Source organism: Chelonia mydas, chromosome 2 (genome assembly GCF_015237465.2).
Source record: "Chelonia mydas isolate rCheMyd1 chromosome 2, rCheMyd1.pri.v2, whole genome shotgun sequence".
Classification (NCBI taxonomy): Eukaryota; Metazoa; Chordata; order Testudines; family Cheloniidae; genus Chelonia; species Chelonia mydas.
Genome location: NC_057850.1, coordinates 186,152,543 through 186,171,546, shown reverse-complemented (window position 1 = coordinate 186,171,546; position 19,004 = coordinate 186,152,543). Strand labels below are relative to the sequence as shown.

General features: G+C 40.2%; 1 protein-coding gene across 2 annotated transcripts in view; it reads left to right on the top strand.

The window, feature by feature from the left end:
• Nucleotides 1-19,004, top strand: part of SH3BP5 (SH3 domain binding protein 5) — a 61,840-nt gene that overhangs the window by 1,165 nt on the left and 41,671 nt on the right. For both annotated transcript variants that reach the window (XM_037890330.2, XM_037890332.2), the window contains exons 2-3: nt 1,952-2,014; nt 15,232-15,360. In XM_037890330.2, coding sequence (XP_037746258.1) covers nt 1,952-2,014; nt 15,232-15,360 — 192 coding nt within the window. The remainder of the gene's footprint in view (nt 1-1,951; nt 2,015-15,231; nt 15,361-19,004) is intronic.

Here is a 19,004-nt window from a genome sequence, read left to right as displayed (position 1 = left end):
CTGTTCATGCTAGTTGCTTAAGATTATTCTATTTTCCATTAAAATGTTCTCTGTCATGACTCTCTTCCCTTCTTTTAAATTAAAATTTTGACTTTTGCATTTTTTGTTGTGATTAAAAAAAATCAATCCTTTCTTGTAAACCTAGAGTGAGGGTATAAAACTCTTAATAATAAAGGTGGGATTTTAATTAAAAAGGAAAACACAGGCTTGAAATACAAAATGTTACTTTCCTTTTACCTGTGTTTTTAAAATGCTCCTGGATCTTTTTTTTTTTTTTTTTGAACAAAGTTCCCCATCTTCCTCCCGTCCCACCTCAAATTCATGCCCTGACCAACTGCTTGGTGGAAAGATCCGTGTGGCCATAATCCTGCAAAGACCTACACACAGGCTTAATTTTATGCACTGAGTATTCCCTTGGGATTACTGGCTGTGTATAAAGTTAAGCACATGTAGAAATCTTTGCAGGATCGGGCCTCTACCGGTCATAACTCTTGTCTTCTGTATCTCTTTGCCTGAGCTGTACAGATTTGTGGCAACATTTTCAGATCTGGGTGCCTAAAGATAAGTCTGATCCTGCAAACACTTAAGCAATGTTTAAGTGGCCTGATTTTTCAGAGACTGAGGTGCACTAGCTCCCAATGACTAAAATTTTGTCCTTGGGTTCTTTTTTATTTGGAATATGGCTCTATTTAGCTAAACAATACTGGGACTTTGATTGCATGCTGTTAATGAAATTGTGGTGGTGGTTTTTTTTTTTTTTTTGGTCATCTGGTTAAATAAATGTCTGTTGCTTCAACATTTGTGGGGCAAAACCTTCTTATCTAGATAACAAAACAGTAGTTTGAAATATGTATGAAAACCAGCTATTAGAAAAAAAAATAAAAAATTGTCTTTAAAATCCTAAAAGTCTGAAATCAAATCTGACTTCTGTGGGTAACAAAGCTATATTGTTGGAACTAATATCTTTTCATTAAAAGAAAAGGAGTACTTGTGGCACCTTAGAGACTAACAAATTTATTTGAGCATAAGCTTTCGGTAGCTCACGAGCTGTAGCTCACGAAAGCTTATGCTCAAATAAATCTGTTAGTCTCTAAGGTGCCACAAGTACTCCTTTTCTTTTTGTGAATACAGACTAACACGGCTGCTACTCTGAAACCTGTCATCTTTTCATTGTGACCAGATTAATTAATGTAATTTGGTGGACAGTCACTCAATAGTTGATCAATTCATGATGGGGGTCTTTTTGTACAATTCAACATTGAGGGCCAAATTCTGATACACCAGTACCCTCTTTCTGCAACAGAAGTAACTGCTTCTAATGTATTGCAAGAGGAGTCCCTTTTTATACTTACTGTCTTTGCATGTGCCTGTTTTTGTTACCGTATTAACACTATCTTCTATCCTTGTCTTTGTGCCTTTGTCTGTGATTATACCTCCTTCCCTACCACCGTGAAGACAAATGGCCTTGTCTTAAAAACTATCTTACTAGGAACTAGCTGACATTAGCCACGTTCTTTTAGGATACAGATTGTATGTCATATTTATTAATACTAAATAAGAATAACCCAAAGCAAGAACTGTACTTCATTAAAACTAGAATATGAGCAAAGTTTCTCCGCTTGTTTTTCTCTTTCCTGAGTAGGTGAATGCTGAGACTAGGTGGTAAACTCACAAACTTTTAAGGCCAAGAAGGGGCCATTGTGATAATCTAGTCTGATGTCAGGCACATTGCAAACCACAGAATCTCACCCACCCACTCCTATAATAGACCCATAACCTCTGGCTGAGTTCCTCCAAATGTCTCAAATCTCTGTTTTCATTTAACATTCCAGCCAGAGCCCTAATGTGCTTGCTTTGGGGGATGCCAGATGACATGTAATAGAACCTTTCCTTCTCCGTCATGTTGGTGTCTGATTTCTCAGTGCATGCCTGTGTTTTTGCTCTTTTCTAGGGGGAACTGGAAAAGTTAAATCAATCCACAGATGACATCAATCGAAGAGAAACTGAACTTGAGGTACAGAGCTACTTCTCATGCTGTCCTTTTGTGTAAACAGGCTTCTGTGAGAAACATCTTTATTTTAATGGGTACGGGATTGTCCAATGCTCGGTGATAATTTGACACCAGGTACCTGATGAATGACTCTGAAACAGTAGATATCTGGGTTTCAGCTGAAGTGGGTCAATTGTAAAGGGATGCTGTGAGATTAAAAAACACTTTTAAAAAGAGAATTTCTTAGTTTAGATGATTGAATTTGAGCATGGTTTAAAAATAATTTCACTGTTTTCTATATTTTACTTTTTGTTTTTCATTAATGTTAGTCAGTGAAAATACACTCACTAGTTAGCCCTTCATAGTGAAAGTCTCGCCTTTTTTTTCACTAGTCAATTTCACTTATGTCCTCACTTTCTGGCTCTCAAGTGGGAGAAAGTTTCTATGTTTGGGTTGCAAATATTGCAAAAAAAAAAAAAAAAAAGGTTTTAAATCCAAATAAAACGTCTTAATGGATTTTTAAATCCCTAGTACTAGGTTCTGTACAACTTTTTAAAAACTAGAATTTAATTTTTGTACCTAAACTACCTGCCACTTTCTTTTATTAGCCAGATGAAAATGAAAGCCTGCAACAGCATAAGATGGCTGTGCAGATGGAAGAAAATCAACATAAAATAAGTGATGCAAAAGGATCACTTAATTATATTTCACTATATTATGTAAATCAGTTTAATTCTGGATGTTACTTTTCACTTTAATTTTGTAAATGATTATTACATTTTAAAAATACAACTTTAAGTACCTATCCTGTAAATTAAAAATCGTAACATTAAAAAAAAGGACTGCCCCAGAATATGTCTCTTTTAGCCATCAAAGGTGTGGGCCGAGACAAATATATTTTGGGGTATATCTTTTGCTTTCTGTTGTGACTTCTTCTTAATTTATGGGATAGGTGTCCAGAGCACTCTATGGGTACCTCTAGTTATATGTCATTTGAATTTTAAAATACAAGATTACAGTGAAATGTAACATTCAGTGTTGAGTCGACTTGCAAAGTTCTGTAGTAAATAAGTGATCCTTTCACATCAAACACTTATGCTTTTGTCCTCTATCTGCACAACTATCTTACATTTTTCAGGCTTTCATTTTCTGTCTGTGGCTATTAAATCTGTAAATCATGAAGAATGTATTGGTGAATACAATTATCAGTGGTATAGAGAGGTACTTATGTCATGCAGAATGATTAATTCTGCAGTTGAAATATACTTTTAAGTAGCTCTGCAGCTTGATTTTAAATTTCACAAGTAAGCTTTTAATCCAATATATAAATAGTCAGTTCACCCGAACAGCCACCAGTTAAATGGTCTCGAGTAGTACTGGCTATTAGCAAATTTTTGCAGTCTCCTTATTTCATGCTGAGGCACTGAAATTGAATGACAGCATTACTGTGAATGGTGGTTTGATTTCATTAGATATGTGGTACCCTGTGCTGACACCATATTATACCACAGGTGGAATAGTAGTATTGAACCACAACCTGTAAACGCTTATACATGTGATAGACCCACTGACTTCAGTGGGACTACTCACCTGGCTAAGTTATTCATGCGCGTAAGTGTATTCACAACCTAGAAACTTGCTGCTACTGTGCTTAATCTGGTTGAGCTATGCTTGTAGCAGACTTGCTGAACTCTAAAGCTTAAATTCATCCCTGGTCTACTGACACTGTTGGAATTAAATAAGAGAGACATTTTAACATAAGGGTTAACACAATTTCTGCCCCTTCCCCTTATTTATTATAAGACATATTCAATTTCAAACATCATAGGAAACAGTTGTCATAGGCTTTTTGCCTTGAATAGACACTCGCTCAGGGTTACGTCTGTAATGCTTATTGCAAGTAGTGTTTGCATTCTTATTGACATCATGTCTCTGTGAAAGTTTCTCCTTCAACCAAAAACCTTCTTACATTGAGGCCAGTATATGTAATATTAGGCAATCAAGTAATCTTTGATCCCAGAATTTTCATTTTTCTTGAGCTGTTTAAACTTGACAGTTGACTGTCACAAGCAAGTAATCGCTGACATTTTATGTGCACGATGACAAAAATGGTCCATTTAAGATATATTTATATTATTTAGAACTCCTAAAAAATTATACTTAGAAAATCCTAATATCCACACTAAACAACAGGAAAAAAAAATCTACAGAGTTGCCTCGTAGGTATAAATCTGGGGTGAACTCTGGGGAAGAGAGATGATCTCAGTCCGAAATTTGAGAGTGTCATTCTATTTCAAGGACCCTTCAAGAGAGGGTGGAACTGCATTTGGAGCTTTTGTTTGTTACCAGAGGGGAAGAGAATACCCATTCAAAAGGTATCTGTTGCTGCTTCTTCCTAGCTTGGGATAGCAGTTTCTGCTGCTGTTGTAGAAATGGCCTGGTTAAATATTTAGATGACAAGAGAAAGATGACAGAATGTTTCTGCTTAAACAGACAGTGGAATTATATTTATCCTAGTCCTTCTTTATTTTTCAAAATTTGCCAGCTACTGCCCTAACAACTTCAGTGGAAGTGAACATAGACCCTTATCTCCCTTGAAAACAATGGGTCTCAGCACAGATTCAGGAGTCTGTGCAAGCAGATCTCACTGCAGGTTTGGAGCCTTAGTTTGTTCTCCTTACTAGCTGGAGTCTTGCATGTTTCCTTCTGTATTCAACCCTTGCAGCATTGACCTTTCCCAGACTATCAGCCAAAAGAAGGGGCATACTTAAATATACTTGCAGTTTCCAAGGGGCAACAGGTTTTTCCACAGTTACTGCTGTACTTGGGAATGCTCCCCCTTTCCTGAGCTGTTTTGGAGAGGGGAGGGAGATGGAGACCCAAAGAAACTTACTCTTGGCACTAACCCGCCATTATGACATTGAGTGTTGATTTATGAATATTGCTCCCGTCCCAGGTCACTGAAACATCTTTATGGTCCTGGTGCTCTTACTGATAAGATCTGCACCATTCTGTATCTTGTAAAATCAGCTATTATGGAAATAGTGGTTTTGACTGGTTTTGACTTAAAATGTGCAACAGTGTACGACTTCATATACGCAGAAAAGATTGAGCCCTAAGCATCTGAGGCAAACCTCAGGATGAAGGGAATTTCACGCTGAAATATTAACTGACTGGATGCCCACTTGATGTTCTTTCTGACCATTTTGTTTTATGTATTTACTTTCATATCAGTTTCCTTTGGTATATTTAAATCCTGATCCTGTAAGTGGGCCTATGTAGGTGGACCCATATGCCAATGCAGAGCTGCACTGATGTTGGTGGGACTCCACGGGTTTAAGGGATCGCCTTCAGAGAACAGGCTGCAAGACGAGTACCAAAGTGACTGTGTGGAGAGACTGGATCCTTATTTGAGGCATATCATTTTGGACTGTGTAGGTTAGTTCTTGTTAGTCCAGTTAGTCATTGCTGATGGGTTACTTAACTTACATCAAGGAAGTGAAGTGAGTCTTGTAAGTCGCATAATTCTCAGTGTTAAGTATTCCAGAAATAATCAGGAGAAGCAATTTGCTAGAACATGCCTTTTTTTAAAGGCCTACAGAAAAATGTGGTGGTATGTGTTGTGTGGCTTGATTCGCTATTGATGTGCAGGAAGGATGGCTTTGTGGGTGAGTCAGTGGTTGGGATCTTATGAATTCTGGGTTCTATAACTGGTTCTGCCACAGACTTTCTGTGTGACCTTGAGCAAATAAGTTAAGCCCTGATTATCCCCCTCTCCCGCAAAGTGTAGCGAACACATCCAGTTCTCATGGACTGTAAAGGAGGTTACGGATGCTGACTACCTCTGAAAATCAGGCATTAATCTTTGTGCCTCTGGTCCTTATCTGTAAAATGGCAATTATACTTCTCCTTTACCTCACAGGAGTGTTCTGGGGGTAAACTCACTGATGTTTGTAAGGTGCTGAGAAACGATGCTGATGGAAGGGATGGACCCACAAGTACTCAGCTGCTTGATGTGGAGACAGTGCTGTTCGTTCCAGAGAGCCAGTAAGAGGAACAGCCTGTCTATTATTTTAGCAGCTGAGCCCCACTTCAGTTCTTATCCAATAAAGTAATTACATAACAAACAAAGCAAGCAAGGGATAGGATTTAGAAGGGTGTGGGTGTAAATGCTGTGAAGTCATTTTCAGTGGCTTTATCAGTTCTGTGAGGTGGTGAATAAGTATACCGTTTGCCCTCTCAACCACCCCCATTTAAACCCTGGGGAAATACCTTGACCTGATCATGGCTCCTGATAAAGTGCATTCAGGATTTTTTTTTAGTCTTATAAAGGGCACCAGGCTGCTGATTGTTACATGCTGGATTAATTAATGTACCGCCTAAATCTGAATCTGTGGTTAGGCTTGTTTTAAAATCTATACCTCTGCTCTCACACAGTGGAACGCTGAATGTTACTGATGCAGCAAAGGATTATGGGGATCCTGAAAGCGATTTAACACTTGGCTTCTCTAATATTCTTGTTAATATTTGAAACCTCCGTGAAGAGGCAGGGGAGCCTGCTGTAAATATCTGAAAGTGGTGATAGGAATATAAATCAGACAAAGACAAGTTTAGAGCATTGCCTTATTATGTTGGCGGCTTTCTTCCTGGGTCTTAGAAACGCGGTGTCCTCCTGTCCCCAAAATCAGAATCATAAACTATTTTAATGAATGCGTGTATTCCATAGTATGGAACACATTCACTACGTAAAAGGATGCCCTTGATAAACTCTGAAAAGTACGATGCTGATATGAAAGACTCGGCTGACCCACAGGCGGCACTGTACCAGCACCGTGACCTAAATACAACAAACTACCACCGGATCCCAACAGTCTGAATTGTGTCTTGCGTTTGTAGCATGATCTCTTGCACTGCGGTAGCTAAAGCCTTGCCAGCTTCTCTTAAATTCTGTGTAGGGGATTAATGCTTCATGAAAATGTGGGATTAATAGTGCTGCATTCAGCCATGCACACTACAAGCAGGCACTGTGCAGGCTCTTCTACCCAAGATTGTCAATGTCCTCTAATCCTTCCTGGCCTGCAAGACCCCTTGCTATTTTTAGTCCTGGGCTTCTCTAGAGAGACTGCCAATCATCCTGAATTGTAGGTTGCCTTTGTGCTGGTCACAGTTAGAGAGCTACGATGCACATCATCAAAATTGCTTTTCACTTGTGCATTTGAACTCCTCTGCAAAGATGAAAGGCTAATGCACTAAACTCTCTGTGCCTTGGAGGAAAAATCTTTTGTCAGTAATTTTATTATAAAATTCTTTTTCTCCTCATTTGTCAACTTGTTTTTGGGGTAAGGGTTTCGATTCTTCAGGTGGGAACTTGCTGTACAAGATTTTAGGCTAGGATCACTGCACCCCCTCCAAATTTTAGAAAAATTGCTTATCAGCTGTGGCTGGTTTGATTAATGTGCAGAGCATGTATGTGCCTGCTGTAAGAGCTCATATCTTCAGAGACAGTATCATTTTTATCAGTGCTTATATGCAGCATTTTCACAAGAACCTAGAAAATGGCCCAGTTGAGAGCGCAGTGTCTGTGACTTGTATCCCCTGTTTGCTAGCTCTTTGGTGAGCATGAGGTGTGGTGAGATAGCTGCAGAATAGAATTTGTGAAAAGTTCACCTGTTCAAAAATATGGAGTAGATGGAAATGGGGAGGGGTGTGCGTGCACCTTCTAACTTCAGCCCCCTCAAGCTCTTTCTGATATTCCATTTGTTAGCAGTGGAAATGGGCAGCAGGTATCTGCACATGGACTTCTCTTTGCCTTCCATTTCTGACTGTACAAGTAAAGAGTGATTTCTTTCTGACTACCCCTTCTGGAAAGAACCACTGCCCAAGAGAGCCAGATGGTTTTTCAGCCTGACCCACTCCCGCTGAAGCAGAAGTGGGCTGCTGGCATGGAGAGTTAATAAAAAAAAAAAAGTGCTTAGAAAGACCACCCAATTTCTCCTTTTTAATAAAACTAAACTTCAGCTTGGCAGTGGGCCCTGCCTGCAACACTTTGTGGGGCTGGAGGCTACAGGGGATGCCCCAAATCCCTATTTTCTAGCTGGCAAAGGAATAGATCACTGGGTGAGTCAGGTGACATCTTCATCTCATTTAAAAAATTAAGTATTAAGGGTTGATTGTTTTTCTTTTGAAAGGCTGTCAGTTGTATTCTCTCCACATGATCTAGCAAAATACAAACCAGACAGCGAGGACCTTGATAAACAATTTGATGTTCTGAGTTTTCAAAGGCCAGATTTTCAGTGTTAGGAATGCACAAATGTCTAATGCAGATGTGCAGATACCAGGTGGGCATGCAAATTGAGTACACCTGGAATTTGTGGGCATAAGTTAGGTAGATATTTGTATGTCCCTAACCTGAAGGGATAATCTTAAATATCATAGCAGCATTAGATATCTGTAGCATGGGAAAACAGAATGAATATTTCCCCTGGCCCTTGGAAACTTACTGACTGCAAGATACGTTCAGGGTTAGGGTTCCTTTACAGCCGTGTAAGAAATTCCTTCCTACTGGATAATGGGTTGTCAAGAGGATACTAGTTTCTGCAGGAGTTGTGAAGAGGATATTGTAGCCTCAGCATTTGAAGTCCAGATGAAACTCTGAGCAATGAGTGAGTGAGCTTAGCCCCTTCCTCTCCCTCAACTGCAAAGCTGTAGCAAATTGCATTCCACAGAGCTTTGAATTTTAAACTGCTTTTAAACACTGCATTTAAAAATACACTCTGCCTGAAGGGCAGGAACCGAAGTTTGTCTGTCTTCCGCAATCTAACTCCAAACCTCGCTTGTTGGCATTTGCATCAGAAAGGAACAAAAGCATATTTGATCCTCTTAACAGCTACTACGTAAGTGCAAAATAGTATTTTATTTTGGGGAGGGGTCAAGTGGGGAGCCTTCTGTATGAACAGTCTGTTGTCAGATATGGTCCTCTATTGTAGTTCAAAAACAACAAGGAGTCCTTGTGGCACCTTAGAGACTAACAAATGTATTTGGGCATAAGCTTTCGTGGGCTAAAACCCACTTCATCAGATGCATGGAGTGAAAAATACAGTAAGCAGTATAAGTATTACAGCATATGAAAAGATGGAGTTGCCTTACCAAGTTGGCGGTCAGTGCTAATGAGGCCAATTCAATTAAGGTGGAAGTGGCCTATTCTCAACCGTTGACAAGAAGGGGTGAATATCAAGAGAGGGAAAAGTACTTTTGTAGTGCTGACAAGGCCAATGCAATCAAGGTGGACGTTGCTCATTTCCAACAGTTGACAAGAAGGTGTGAGTATCGGCGAGGGAAAATTACTTTTTGTAGTGACCCATCCATTCACCCATTGTAGTTCAATAGCAGAACACTGCTCAAAAGAAACAGTTATTGGAACAGTCTGCTTTTCAAAAAGGGCTATTCCAACAGCAGCATGCGTTGGGTAGAAGACTGGCATGCTCCCCAAAGCTACACTTCTAGAATCTCTCTATTGGGCAAGGGGTAGAGGGGAGGGAGCTAAGGAATTCTTAGTGGGGAACTGCTAGGACAGTGAATATTCCCTTTGTGTTGAAAAGTAAACTCCAGTTGTCCTCATCTGATCCGTATTGGTGCGGCACTTGCCAGTTTTAGTTCCACGTGTCCTGTAATGCAGTGGCTCTCAACCTTTCCAGATTACTGTACCTGGCTTTCAGGAGTCGGATTTGTCTTGAGTACCCCCAAGTTTCATCTCACTTAAAAACTATTTGCTTACAAAATCAGACATAAAAATACAAAAGTGTCACAGCACACTGTTACTGAAGCATAGCTTACTTTCTCATCAAAAACAATGAGGAGTCCTTGTGGCACCTTAGAGACAATATTTATATTCCTAAGGTGCCACAAGGACTCCTCATTGTTTTTGCTGATACAGACTAACACGGCTACCACTCTGAAACCTGTTACTTTCTCATGTTTACCATGTAGTTATAAAATAAATCAATTGGAATATAAATATTGTACTTACATTTCAGTGTATAGTATATAGAGCAGTATTAAACAAGTAATTATCTGAATGAAATTTTAGTTTATACTGACTTTACTAGTGCTTTTTATGTCGCCTATTGTAAAACTAGGCAACTATCTAGATGATGAACCACTGCTGTAATTCTAGCTATTAAGTGCTCCAAGTGTGAAGAGCTAGGTTTTGACCCTTTCCTTCTCCTCTTTCCACCATAATGCTTACAGAAGCAAGACACCTTGATTTCTGTTGAAACTTCAGGAAAACTTCTTACAGTCTCAATTGAAAAAAGGAGAGAGAGAATGAAATGTTACACAGTTACTTAAAAATCACACTCTTATCTGAAATATTGTTATCCTGGTATCCTTACGAGGAATGTTGAAGGATAGTAGGATAACATTTGGCAGACTCTCTTGCCAAAAGAGACTGGAGGAAAAAGTCTGCTTTGCTCGGCTTGTTTACTTTGGCATTTGAGCAAACTCTGTACAGTTAGCTTTACTGTTCTCCATTCTGTGTAGTTTGCCCTGTTTTATGTGCCGGGCATAGCATACCAATAGGAGAGGGGAAAAACATATAGTTGTAAAACCACAAAAAATTGTCAGGGTGACTCATGAGCAGGGATAGTACCTGAAACAGCAGAGAAACTACTTTGAATACTACTTTTAACTGATCAGATTTCAAGTTGATGAAATATTTTAATTATTTTTACAAGGAACCGAAAGACCAAATATAGATGGGAAGAAAGAACTTAATCTCTGTGGGCTTGGTCTGAGCAGCCTTGCAGCACTCACAGCTCTGTGACTGCTTTGCTGTGTGCCCCGTGCTGAAGCATTACAGGTTTTTCACTTCCTTTCCCCAGCAAACATAGGCTAGGGCATTAGATAGAAGCAGAAGAGATATCTTGCGGTTAAACAAGGTAAATGGAAACCTGTACACCTACAGGACAGTGATGGGAGCTGGTCATGGAGAGCAGGGCAATAGATAATTTGGAGGTGCAGATGAAGAAGAGTCCTCCCAGTGTGTGTGATAGGCCTGTCTGGTATATCTATCTCAGGTATTTATATGGCCCCCTTGACCATAGTAACTGAGCACCTCAGAATCTTTACTGTATTTATCCTCACAACACCTGTGGGGTAGAGGGGGGGAGTGCTATGATCCCCACTGGAAAGAGAGGGAACTAAGGCAGAGAGGAACTAAGTGATTTCCCCACGGGCACATGGGAAGTCTATGGCAGAGCAGAGACTTGAGCCTGGGTGTCTCAGGTCCCAGGCTAATGCCTCAAGTGCTGGATCATCTTTCCTGTGCAATGGAGCGGAGTGCTTGGAATGCCCATCCGTTCACATAAGTTCTCCGGATGTTGAGCAAACACTCCAAGTGTCACAGCACTTCTGAGCAAGCCTGGTCAGTGCTTCTGCCCACTCCAGCTCAATTCAAACTGTGGCAGAGCTGGTGTCAGTGGGAAGTGCAGCTGTTGCAGCTGCACTAGTTCAATTGGTCTGTCAGCACAGTTGGATGGTACTCCTCTGAGCCCTTCACAGGCAGTTCTGACAGAAGGGGATGGAGCCTGTGCTGTCATTGTATGTCCCTGCTCTGGGGAGCTGAGCCTGGAACTTTGGGCAGGTGATACAGCAGCTGTTGGGGGAGTGGAATCAGTTTAGGTTAACTGTCTGGCTAGTGTGGACGCACTGAACTGCCGGGACAAACAGTGCTACAGTTGCTTAGCTGAAACATTTAACATGGAAGTGCCTCTCGTGTTGACAGAGCTAATGAAAAGTGAAAGTAGAGTGTGGGAATGAAATGGAGGGGTGGTAACCTCTCTGGGAGCTACTGGTGTTTTGGGTTTTGCAACCACCACCATTTTGGTGTGATCTAACACAAAATGCCCAGCTTGAGAAATGATTAGAAACCTTTGCTAATGATCAAGGCGCTTAAAAGATGAGAGTCTGCTGATTATTTTTATCATTCAGAAGAAAGTTGAACATGCAGAATTAGGATCTTCTGTTTCTGATTAACAGAAACTTGAGGACATATTCTGGTTAAAATGGGCTGTCTGATAAACCATGGGATTTAAAAACCATTATCACTTGACATAGATACCACCAACTTTCTCTTATTGATCAAAATTTCATTTGGGGTCCTCATTGTGGGTGTCTTTGTAAAACAAGTTTCAGAGTAACAGCCGTGTTAGTCTGTATTCGCAAAAAGAAAAGTAGTACTTGTGGCACCTTAGAGACTAACCAATTTATTTGAGCATAAGCTTTCGTGAGCTACAGCTCACTTCATCGGATGCATCCGATGAAGTGAGCTGTAGCTCAAGAAAGCTTATGCTCAAATAAATTGGTTAGTCTCTGTACTCCTTTTCTTTTTAAAACAAGACCCCAATCCTCAGAATACTTGATCATGTGTGTATTTTACCTATTGACTTGAATGGGACTATTCACAGGGGTTAAGCTAAGCATGTGCTTAAGTGTTTGCAAGATCTATGCCTAAGGTGCCAATTAGAGAGGCTCTTGTTACAGCACAGTAATTAGGAGGTGCTTCGTTGGTTACAGATCTGTGGCTTCTCACCAGATTTGCTCTTGGTTTGACAGTTCCATGCTGTTTTTTATTCTATGTGGCGATAGTTGCATTCCCTTCCCTAAGGGATGAGAGTACATATAATTAGAACATGAATAAAACTGTGGAAGGTCTCAATGCACAAATTAGTCATTATAAGAAGTTGCTGTTGACAGTTTTCTTCCTTCCAAGAGTGTTTTTTATGGACCTAAGAATGAGGCTGTTTGAACTAGATGCTGTGAGGGTCTCTTCACATGCTTTAAGGACTTCTCACATTTTAACACACAGCTTTCCCCGCCCCCATCTGAAAATCTGGGGAAAGTGAAAATAAACCCAACTAACTGTCACTTAGAAATGAGTTTTTAATGGTAGGTTTCCCAGCAGGGCAAGAACATTCTCTCTCCCCACCCCCTCTAAATATGCTTTGCTATTTAAAAGTAATTTTTGTGCAATGAATTCATCATATCTGCTAAAGCAATTTAATTTCCCCCATTTGTGAAGCTCACATTTTGAGTAGTGAACCATATAAAATCCATTAGTCTAATTAGAAATGCTGTAATTTGTTTAACTCTTCTGATTCAGAAGCTTGCTTATTTCATACACATATTGTCTGACCATTATCTCATGATGCAGTTTGATACTAACACTTTTACCCTAGAAAAGAGACTTAAGCTAGATCAGAGTTATAAAATAGAATGGAACTGTTAAAATACTAAATTAACATTGGCTGCTGCCACATTAGCCATATAAATATTATTTTAAAGTAGATCAGAATACTTTAAGATGCCAAAACTATTAACATGGGGACAAAAAATTATGCTATTGATCCTGTTAGGATTTTAGATAACACTGAAAATCAACCATAATTGGGTGTACTAAAGATGCATTTTAATAGTTTGTTTTGAATCTTTCCCTTCTGTCTCTATAAATGTCAAGTGTTAGCCTGCTATCTTTTTTTTTTTTTTTTTAAATCTTGGCAATGAATATATAACTTTGTATTCTAGAAATCTTAGAAAAAAAGGAAACAGGATCTGAATTAGACAGAGCTCCAAGCCAGCTGCTCTCAGTTAATCAAAATGTCACTCCAGCAGTGTGCCTAAATCCTTCTTTCTAATTAGAATCGCAAGGTTTGTCATGAACTCACATGGTCCTTGCTCTTGGTCCCTTTAAATATAGAGCCAGATTCCAATCTCAGTTACATCTGTCACTCTGGAATAACTCAGAGTTATGCTGGATGCTGAAATCAGAATCAGGTCCATTCTGTTTAAAAAATAAAAAAAATAAGAGGTCATTAGAATCATTCTTCTGTTCCACTTATCTAATTATAAAGAGGGCTAAATCAGTTTGGGAATGACAGGAGAAGTTCTGGCTTTCTTAAATATAAAAGAATAACCATCAAATAGGAATCAACCATCTTCGCTAACTGATGCAATAGAACTGAAAAGGTTGGCTTTCATGGCAGAAAACTGAATTGAAAACTCTACAGAGATGTTTCCAGGAGGGTGTGTTTTAAATCAACTTTTTTTGTCTGAAAATTAGCATATAGGCTGTTTAAATGTTTCTGGTGCTCTCTCCTGGAGAAAGCAGGTCCTTGGAATCCTAGTTTCCATTGTAAAATGGTGCCCCTGCTGTGAAATACCATAAAGGGCCTTCGGTTTCTGCTGCAGTTAATGACAGTTGAGAGACCTCAGCACAACCTGGGATTGGGCCATGAGATGGCAGAACCCACTGTGACCCAGTTCCAACTTACAGAGCAGAGATGCTCAAAGAAGGGACCAGAATTCTGAAAACTGCTTTGAAAGTCTCTTTAAATTCCTTAGTAAACATGTAGCTGTCTAAGTTATCATAATTATTTCCAAGAGATGTCTGTATTCTTTCCAGAGGACACTTCAAAAGGAAAAATCCAAATCTCTCTGATCTAGTGCAGTAACGTGAATTGCTCTCTAGTATTAGAACAGGGATACTCAGACCTCAGTGGTTCAGGAGCCAAATTAGCGATCATCATTACCCAAAAGAGCCACAGTAGTGTGACTTTGTTTCATTTACTTACTTACATATGTGTATACATAATTATTCTCATAGCAAAATGACCGACCAAATATTATTATTTTAGCAACTACAATTGGTTAATAACATAGTAAAAGCATCCTGATTGGTTAATAATTAAATCACTCAGTATTTTAATATCTTGTGCTGCAGAGAGCCTCAGCAGACGCATTAAAGAGACACTTGCTGCTCGCGAGCCTCAGTCTGAGTATCATCGTATTAGAAAATCACACGACAGGCCAGGTGTATCTTTGTCCTTTACCTCCCTCTGAGCTTGGTGCACTGCTGCTCTTCCTCTCCCCTCCTTGACATTTCTCAACCACTGGCCTATTAGGAAATCCTTTCTGGCTTATGCTGTCATGATGTTTTTATATATGCTACTTTCTGAAGATATGTTCTGACATCCAGAATGGAAATATTAGCTTTTAGGAGCATTCTAGGGTCCTGGATATTCTTATGACAGAACAGTTCTAGCTTAATAGTAATGACAGCCACTATCCTAACATTCTTGGCTGTTCTTTGACTCCTAATCAACATCTCCACACTAGGAACAACAGACCAAGAAAAGTAAAATTATACAAACACTCTAGTTTTTCTTCTGTCTTTTCTTCCCCTGTAGGATGCACGTCAAAAATTCCGCTCTGTGCTGGTGGAAGCTACGCTGAAACTAGATGAACTAGTAAAGAAGATTGGAAAAGCTGTGGAAGACTCTAAACCTTACTGGGAGGCCCGGAGGGTAGCCAGACAGGTGAGAACTCTCTCTTTTAAGCTTATGCTCGTAATTGGATCATGGTAGGACACACTGGAAAGTACACACTGGATGCATCACATGGTACTATTAATAGCACCCTAAGTGTAGGCATTTGGCTGATGCTTTGATAGATGTCTGGGGTTGCATGCTTGCCATATGAATTGATGGTGAAATCTGTTCTCACCCCCCATAATAACTGTGTATGCACTCTAGACCGAAAACAACCACATAGGCATATGCTATCAATAATAAAAGGCTTGTGCTAGAGAATAGAACTAATAGTGGCCTTTCAGACAGTAAAAGACTTACTCAGCTTCCTTCCTCTCAGCAGTTATAATTGCTCTAAAACCAGTTATAGAGCTTGAATTTCTGTCTCTTGATTCTCTCTCTCAAAGCTTAATGCTAAGTACTAAAATTGAAGGGTATTGGAATTTGTTCAACCCCACTCCTCCTCCCCCACAACCAAGAGAATTCTGCTCTGATTTTCCCTCGTAAGTATAAACACACAATATTACTCTGAAATGGGTGAATATTCAGGGATGTCTGAGCTCTCGTGTCTGACATGAATTATGGCACTTGTGTGACAGCTGTGGGCAATATCATCCAAACTTGGGTGTTTAAAGTTAGGCACCTGAATCTGTTAACTGATTGGAGAAGCCCAGTTGCCTGGGGCAGGTGAGTGGGCTGAGTTGGACTGGGGAGCAGGGTGGCTGGAGCTGCTGGCTGTAAAGGGGAGTGAGAGCTCCTGGAATCACAGAGGTGACTTCTCTTTCTGAAGATAGGAAGTGCATGTGCAATATTTGTGCAATACATATATTTTTATATCAAGCATGTTTTTATAGTTCTACAAAAATGACTGCGTAAAACCAAGGGACTTAAGACTTTGTAAGTTACTCCCTTAGAAGTCGATGATAGATGTGGGTGCTTTGTACTACTGAAAATTGAACCACTTTGTTAGGTACGTAACTTCAGGCACCAGGTTACAAAAATGTCCACTGTGACTGGAACTTGGCAGCTACTGCTGAGTCCCTGCAAATGACATTTTATCTCTACGTCATTGGTTCCCAAACTTTTTACTAAGGTGACCCACCCCCTGGATTTTGTCTCTCTTTGTGATACGTCATTATATGCATGCGCTCTCTGCCCCAGCACTGCAACCCTTGTCCTGGCCCAATGCAGAGGGGAGGCATGATGGTGGTGCAGGGGTTTGGAGAGTGAATTCACCCTGTGGCGGCTGCATCTGTCCTGTAGGGCTGGCCTGGCTGCCAGCTCCAGGCATTGCGATCCCATGTGCCAGGTTGCGGTGTCTGGAGTGGGGAGCTGGGCCCCATCCCACAGGACAGGGTGAGTGTAAGACATTCTCGCCCTCCAAACCACTCCCCCTGCCCCACCCTGGCCTCCTGTCTGCACCAGGCCAGAAGTATATGTTACTTACACCAGGTGATGTGTTGATCCAGCCCTGGAAATGGTGACTCATCTAGAATCTTCCCGCAACCTGTGGTGGGTTGAGACCCACCATTTAGGAAACACTGCTCTGCCTATTTGCTGTCTGTAAAAGCCCTTTAGTTATGCTAGCTAGAGCATCTTATGAAAGGAGAGGCTTGCGCTCTGTTAAAGATCTTATTTCCAAAACACACATGTAACCATTGCATTTAAAAAAATATGGGTAACACTGAATTTTTTATAGGTTTGCAATATTAATACGCCAGTAATGACAGATTCATTAGTAGAGATTACCATATTTATTCAGTTCATTCTGTTAGGCTTAAGTAAAATGCTATCCTCTTCAGACTTGCCTGCTCACTCAGACTAATACTGTTCTGTGTTATTTAGATTGTTTGATATGGTCTCCTTTTTGGAGGCTTATCTTCTAGCTATTTATAGCCTGCTTCCCAACAAAAAAACTTATGGTTATTTGCATGCTAAGGTCTTGTAACCTAACAGCTTTAGGGTCCAGGGGAACACTGTTCAAGAAATGTAATAAAACAGAGAGAGCCACAAGATTACAAAGCATGTTATCAGAAATCATTCTCTGCCCCAGGCAGTTTATGATCTGAATTTTATTAAGTTTGTGTAACAAAATATAATTTTAAAAAAGGCTATAGGGAAAATGATTCAGACTGGGGGAAGATATCATGAAACATTGGGTGACTTCCTTCGCACCGGGATATTGATCCATTTCAGTCATCCAGGGATCTTTTTAAACTTTGATTCCCAGAGGTGTAGAGGAGTGATGAGAACTAAAGTAACAAAACGATTCCTTTCCAGAGCACCTCCCCTTACTTGTCTAATTACCTTTATACATTAATAACTATATAACATATGAATTATCTTCATTCATCCAAACACCACAGAATCATATAGTTCCCTCCCAACTTGAGCACAAGGCTGTCCACAGCTGAAATAGTTAAGTTGAAAATACTTGCTCCCTCTTCAGAGTGGGCGTGGAGAGAGGGAAGTGGTTTTTTAATTCTTGAAGGCAAGTAAAAATTGGATCTATAAATTCGTGTCTTCTGGGAACAAAGATCTGACTTTCTGTTGACATTCCGACTGGCTGAAATGCCCAATTGTCCCAAGTAATTTGGATTCAGAATGCTACATGATTGCCACCCCCTCATCTGAGTTGTCTGACGCAAGCTGTGTTGAGTCATGATGAGATGGTTGGCTTCGGTAGTGCACTGACATGATTCTCCTTTGAAAACATTGGTAGTGCCTTTATTAAGGCGAAGCCAATCACAATGGAGTAAGGCAAGGGTTCTGACATGAAGCATAAAAACACAAATGAAATCAGGCTTCCAATTAAGGATGAATTTACTGTTCCTCACGGCAGCCTGAGAACTCTGAGACCTCCTGTCCCTACCCCATCTTGTGCAATTCTGCACTGACAGGAAAATGTCAAGAACTGAAGACTAATGAATCTCCTAAGTAAGAATCCTGTAATGTTTTGTCTGTCTGGTATATTTCAGGAGAAAGTCAGCTTTGGCTGTCTGAGACAAAGCACTAGTACAGTGTAATGATGATCACTTGGGGCTAGGAGTTGGGTTTTCTGCACTTCCAATCCATTGCGTGGAACTGGGACACAGATTATTGACACCCAAAGCATTAACGTTAAATTCGTGATGGGGCCAAAGTGATCCTGCAAACTGAGGACCTGAAAACCTTGGGGGGAATTTGAAGGCCTGTGGCAGGGATGATTTGCTATTTTGTATATTGTCCTACAGGCACACTAACTACTACAATATATCTTAGTGAGGTGTCTTTGGGGAGGAAAATGTACTGGCTGGGAAGCTGAGCATATAAAAGGGTTTAGCACTTTTCTTCTGGCTTCAGATGAGAGGTTGGCTAAAATAGCAGCCCAGCATTTGCCCTGCCTTAACCAGGAGCACCGAGATTAGATGATTTAGCTACATCATGGGCTAGCAAGTCAACATTGTCCTTGCAACTCATCACACTTTTTTCCTACGAGTGCTTCTTGTTTGTGTGAAATCTGTTGTTCCTAGCCTGCTGCCATAGATAATTGGTCTGAGAATGAGACTTCTTCTAATTGCAAATGGAATGGAGAAATGGATGGAGGAGAGGAAATCACAAGAATACATTAATGGTGAAATCACTGGGACAGGGCCTGATGCTGTAGAGAGTTT